This window comes from Polyodon spathula, chromosome 17 (genome assembly GCF_017654505.1).
Source record: "Polyodon spathula isolate WHYD16114869_AA chromosome 17, ASM1765450v1, whole genome shotgun sequence".
Lineage (NCBI taxonomy): Eukaryota > Metazoa > Chordata > Actinopteri > Acipenseriformes > Polyodontidae > Polyodon > Polyodon spathula.
Window position 1 is genome coordinate 1093949 of NC_054550.1, and position 6000 is coordinate 1099948.

A 6000-nucleotide genomic window follows, 5' to 3' on the forward strand; every position below is an offset into this window, starting at 1 on the left:
TCATTGAACTGTGCGGGAAGACCGGACGGTTATCGCCGTCCATTGCAACTGCGCGAACAAAATAAAATGGGAAATGCCTCAGAGACCAGACGTTAATACAGATAAGGCTACTAAAAAGTTAGGTTTTATCAAAGCTTAATAAGCATACTTGCTTAGTTAATTAAGTTAATTGCTGTGAATTGAGTGTTGTTAGCGTACCTGCAACTAATTATTATGCAGCTGTACTAATGAGTCGGCCAATAGAACACGCCCTTTAAATTTAAATCGTAGGTCTATAGATCCCTACAAAGTTTCCTTATTGGTAGTTCTTATATTAAATGCCATTTTTTTCAGATGTAATCTTTATTACAACAACCACTGGTAATAAGTCCAAAAAAACAAAACGTTTGTTTTGCACCAATATTTATTTATTTTTTGCGTATTTGATTTGAAGCTGTCATCACTTTATACAGAGCCTGTATTGAAGAGTCAGTCTTAAAGATAATATGGAGACAGATGTTGATTTAAAATAAATAAATAATATTACATAAAACGATCACACAAAAAATATTCTACATGGATTTCAATCCTGAATAACGACACTTATGTCATTTAGTATGACTTTGTTTTGAATCTTCTACGTTTTATTTGGTGTTTGTACAAAACATTTTAAATATATACACATTTAACTTCTATATACAGAAGCATACAAAATAATATGTCTTTATAAGTTATACATTGAGCGTCTACATTTAAACAACTTTCAAAAATGAAATCTAATGAAAAAACTGAATGTGTAGTCATTCATAATACTCTTGGTATATAATTTCCATACCACAGAGTATGTGTACAAAATAGTGTACAGTTCACAAAAACTGTGCAAACACAGCAAGTCAATTCAAAGAGGTATATCCCTTTAAATAACCAAACTCTCAATACTGATATTAAAAAAAAAAAAAAAAAAAAAAAAAAAAAATGTTAATACACTTGGATTTGGAGTAGAGGCATTCAATTCAAATACATTTCAAATTCTGTCTGTCTCTTTAAAAACTATATATAAAAAAAACTAGCAACCAAACACAATTGCTAATTTTATTGTTCTGCACAGTGTGGAATCTAATACACTGTTAAAGCCACCTGCTTTTAAAAATACATTGTACGGCATTAAAATGATTATATCCGTAGCCTATAATAAACTGAAAGTAAGAGTCAGTTCAGCTAATTGCATAATAACATGCGCCCCTATCAGGATACCATCTCTTTAATTTTATTATCACTCAAATATTGTATAAAGTCATCTTTATATAAAACATATATTTTATTTATGTTGTATAAAGTATAATAGTTACGAAACTCTTATTTCTTCGTCCTCTGATTCTGAGAAGTCTGAGTGTTTGCTTGAGTGTGAGGGTGATAATAAATGTGTATCGATGACTTTGTGCTGCGCGGGGGACTGGCAGAATGAAGGCCGGGGACTGTCTCTGCAAAACGACTCTTCTTCCTCGGAGGATTTTTTGCCCACGTCGCTGAGGTCAGGGTTAGGGTTCATTTTGGTGGGTAAGGTCTGTTCCCTGCACCCGCCGGAAGAAAGCAGCTCCCTTTCTTTGGAATTTCTCCATTTCATTCTTCTGTTTTGAAACCAAATTTTCACCTGTTGATTTAAAAAAAAAAAAAAATCGTTTTATGAGAAAATGTATTTAAGAAAGTATAAGTTATCATTGACTGAGTTCGTCAACATGGCGAAGACTCTTTATTATTAGTCATATAGATATATAAATTCGTTTTTTTTTTCAAGGGATTAGGAAGACATATACCTGGGAATCTTTAAGTCCAAGTTTTGCAGCCAGTTTCTTCCTGTCGGGTTTGCTGATGTATTTTTGTTTTTGAAACATTTTCTCCAGGGCTTTGCGCTGGACATCAGAAAACACAGCCCTGCGAAGCATCCCTCTCCTCGGCTTTCCCCTGGCTGCGAGCGGCCAGGAGAATGTGCCTGGTATGGGAATCACTGATGACGAAGCTGTAAAATGGAACAGGAAGAGGACGTTAATTAGCAATAGCATTGCAAAGTGCTTAAGAAATATCTAACTAACGAATCACACACGTGAGTTTAGTTCAGAAAAGGAAGAAAACGTTTGAACTCCTTCGAAAAGAAAACAAAATCCCTTGAAAATATTTTTTCTTTAAAACGTCAATATTGAATGCATTTTGTGAAAAAAACGTTATTAAATAGCACTCAATTTGAATAAAATGGCACCAAACAACTAATTAGCACATTGCTTGCTTCTCAGTGGCATTGGTATGGTAAAAAGGGGGAATGTCCTTTAAGAAAATGCCAATGAAAGATAGAGGTTCTAATGAAGCGTGAACGGTAATTGTGTAGTAATGAACTAACAGAAAAAGACTGAGGACAGGCAGCTAAAGCCATATATTATTGTAACAAAAGAGATTTACACTTTCAAACTAAACACAACTGCATGCCAGGATTATTGGGAGAATACTGATGACTGATTGTCATTAAATGAACACGGAAAGCTATTCAAAAGCTCACGTTGTTTTGTTGAGGCATTCACATTGCTAGAGAAAAGAAGGACATTCTATTATCATTAGTTTTTTAACTGCTACATTACAGTAAATAGTCACAATTTGTATTTGTAAGTGTTTTTCCTTAACATATAAAACTCACTACAATATTTGCAACCGGGATAATTTGATATAGGCCTTTTTATAGAGTATGTAATATAAATATTAAAAACATACAGATATAGTATTCAATGCCCCCTATTTCTCCTGTTTGTTGTGATTTTTCAATGCATTTTTTTATGTTGGCGTTATACAAATACATTCTTTTTTCTTTTTTTTTTTTTTTTTTTTTTAAATAATGCAACCGTTTTACACAATATTCAAATTCCACAGCAACGAGTCCTGGACTTCCCACATACACACACTGCACTCTATGTGGTCTTGTGAAAATACTGAAACACTGAATAGCCCTTAATGGGAAATTAGTGCATGACTGGTAAATGCCAGTGCAAGGTCTGTGTGTGGCTGCCCACAGGGAGCTGACCAATTGGTCATGGTGCTGAAACTTTTGTTAGCAATCAGTAGCAAAGTGCAGTTGCTCTGTGGGAAAACCGGGGCCGTGAAGAGAAGCCAACAGTTTTTTTTTTTTTTTTTTTTTTTTTTTTTTCTGTGAGAAGGGACCCGCCTCAAATTTGGACCATGACAATTCCTGCTAATTTGTAGATTAGGGAAACGGTGCAAAATGTCAGCAGTCACTGCTTGTGCTAAATAGGGCATCAAATTGGCGAGACTGATTGTTGAGTGTTGTACTGCTTCCAACCTCTGAGAGCCTATCCACCCCCCGGATTGGCTAAGAGGCACTAGAATATGCGTGAAACAGGGGAAACCCCTGGAGGTCTAGTACCAAAAAGGGGGAAAAGGCAAGAGGCCTACCTGGGAAATAGGAGGATCTGATGAAAGGGTGGAATGATCCGTCAAAATACGGGAACGGGAAAGCCTTTGGGTGAATGCTATGAATCAAAGGAAGGGAGGACTCTGTGAATAGAAGGATATGCAGGTTAAGCAAACATAAAAATGACGAGTTAAAACATTACTGCTTGCATTGAGTTCACTTGTACACGTATTTAATTGGTCTTGTTAATCAACAATGCTAGAAAGCTAAATGGAAGGATGAATATATTTGCAAATTACCAAAACAGGTTTTGATAATGCTTACACGAATTTGATGTACTTATTGCATGCTTTAAGACTTTTTTATATTTCGATTTTATAAACTTTTGTACAACAACCAGACATGAGCTGTGTCTAGCTACCGTTATGGCACATTTAAGCAAACAGTTCACTTTTAACACACGTGACAGAAGCCTGTGTACAACGTTTATATAAAACATGAATATGTGAACATCTTACCGTTTCTCGTAGATGGCGCCAGTATGGCATTAACTCCAAACTTCAGGTAACTGGGACTGTTATTCGTGGAGAGTGACGTCAGTGGAGAGCAGGTTCCTCGTGACACGGTGGTGGAGGTGATGACGTGATCAGCTGAGGCTGTGTTTAGCGTGGCGGCTTCTGAGATTGACGGTGACGTGCTTGGCGAATGGACAGTCCGGTTGAAATAGCTGGCAGGCCGGCTGATCCTTAGTAGGTCCTCTACTAAAAAGCTGGAATGGTTGCCAAACGCAGATTGCAAAGACTGAGGCAGTGTCAGAGTTGGTGCTGGCCGCAGGAGACTTGGATACATCGCCGAAGGCGCAATAACATTGGGGAACATCATTGCACCTTCCGGGGTAGTCAAGAAGTCCGTAATAAATATTCTTTAGCAGGTTTCTTCAGTTAGGATCCAACAAGAAAGCCTGGCAGTTTTCTTCTGGTCCGTCCTACTGGATAGAGGGTTTTATAGTGGACTGCTTAGCTAAGCCCTTTCAAAAGTGACAGCTCGAACAATAAGGTTCAACAAAGTTCTCCACATGAGTTTCTTTCAGCCCCGGATCTGTGCTCTCTGATTGGTCCAAGGGTGCAATTTATGATTGGATTAGACTTCATAAGCAAGCAATAGACAATGTCCCTTTAACAAAGACGGTGTAGTCATCAATTTTGCATACTGACCGCCTCTTTGGAATACATCGCTGTAAAGAATCTCAGCGGGGTTTTGTTTGGACGCAGCACATACAGGCTCGTTAAAAGCCTATTTTAAAAGTTTCAAATGTGATTTTGCCTGTTGAATAAGGGAATTATTAAAAGAATCTCCTAAATGTATTTCAGCCCCCCGTTGTGTTTACAAAATAGATCAATAAGTATTCATATAGAAAAAGCTGCAGGCTATTGAAAAGGTGGTGGGTCCAAACGATTGAAAATGTATCCGAGGAGACCATAACTATCTGGATTAATAACTAAACAAGCATGTTTTTAAAACAGTTTTACTTTTAGTAATAACTTGCTTATTTATCACATTTGTTTGAAACAAATTGAATACATTTAAAATATTTTAAAACAAACTAACATATTGGGCCTTATTATAAATGATGCATTAAAAAAATAAGTAAAATACAATTATTAATCTTAACAAAACAAATACAATGCGTATTTTTAATTTTAGGGTAATAAATTGTATCTACATTGCTTGTAAAATTAACTATTGTCTATTTTTTTTTCACGAACATGGTAACAAGTGCTTTTTGGCGTGAAGAAACACCTATATAAATCTGGAGGATAGTGTTCTAGGAAAATTATCAACATATAAATCCATCATTTTCACTGTGCATATTAATCGACTAACTGAAATAGCGTTTTGATTATTTGTTTGTTGTCTTTTGAATAAAAATAACGAAATAATGCATATTTAAATAAATACATAAATAAAGCATATTTAGTTTTTATCTGTTTGTTTTAAGCAACGGCGGAACAATTGTTTTAGTGAGACTTTTTTATGACTGGATCGTTTCATGGTTATGGGATATTAAACGGACACAGAATTCTTTAACAGATGTGTTAAATATTCTAGGTTTGAAAAGTTCCCATTCATTTCCTTGGCTCCTATGAACATTTGCAATGAGAAGTGTGCAGTCCTAACCATGCAGTTCTTATCCTGTTAACCATGAACTAACTGTCACCTTCAGCTGTTATTCTTTCTTTTTATTCAACACAAAGCTTTCTGAAAAATCTTATTAGCCAGTTTCATTTCTGGACGGTTTTTGTTCATTATCCTCACTTCGCTGCTTTAACCATTGAATAAAAGCGAATCTGCGATTTATATCACATTTGAAAAAAAAAGGCTGGTAAATCTCATATTAAACTCAAATTAGGGAGTCGATGAATGCACATTAAACATTAAAAGCCTTGCGAAATGTTCAGCGTTGCTGTTATGTCGCGTCCCATCGCAAACACCTTTTGTATTATTAATTCTAGAAGGGTAAAATCATAGGACATATAAAACAATGGCTACAGTGATACGAGATACGCAAATCACAGCAATTTAATAATCCAAAAAAGAAAGAAAAAAAC

At 35.7% G+C, this 6000-nt stretch overlaps 1 protein-coding gene across 1 annotated transcript; it reads right to left on the reverse strand.

The window, feature by feature from the left end:
* Nucleotides 1-1009: 1009 nt before the first annotated feature.
* Nucleotides 1010-4273, reverse strand: LOC121329542 (homeobox protein DBX1-B-like). Its single transcript, XM_041275153.1, has 4 exons — nt 3910-4273; nt 3433-3534; nt 1794-1996; nt 1010-1630 (listed from the first exon to the last, which is right to left on the reverse strand). Exons 1-4 carry the CDS (start codon nt 4271-4273, stop codon nt 1325-1327), a joined length of 975 nt encoding a protein of 324 aa, XP_041131087.1. The 3' UTR covers nt 1010-1324.
* Nucleotides 4274-6000: the final 1727 nt, after the last annotated feature.

Bases quoted from the DNA above. Each gene is read 5' to 3' on its own strand.
- LOC121329542 (XM_041275153.1), bottom strand. From the start codon at position 4,273: ATGATGTTCCCCAATGTTATTGCGCCTTCGGCGATGTATCCAAGTCTC. The intron at 1,997-3,432 runs GTAGGCCTCTTG...TCCATTTTACAG, and splicing joins CAGATCCTCCTATTTCCCAG to CTTCGTCATCAGTGATTCCC. The intron at 1,631-1,793 runs GTATATGTCTTC...TTAAATCAACAG, and splicing joins TTGGACTTAAAGATTCCCAG to GTGAAAATTTGGTTTCAAAA.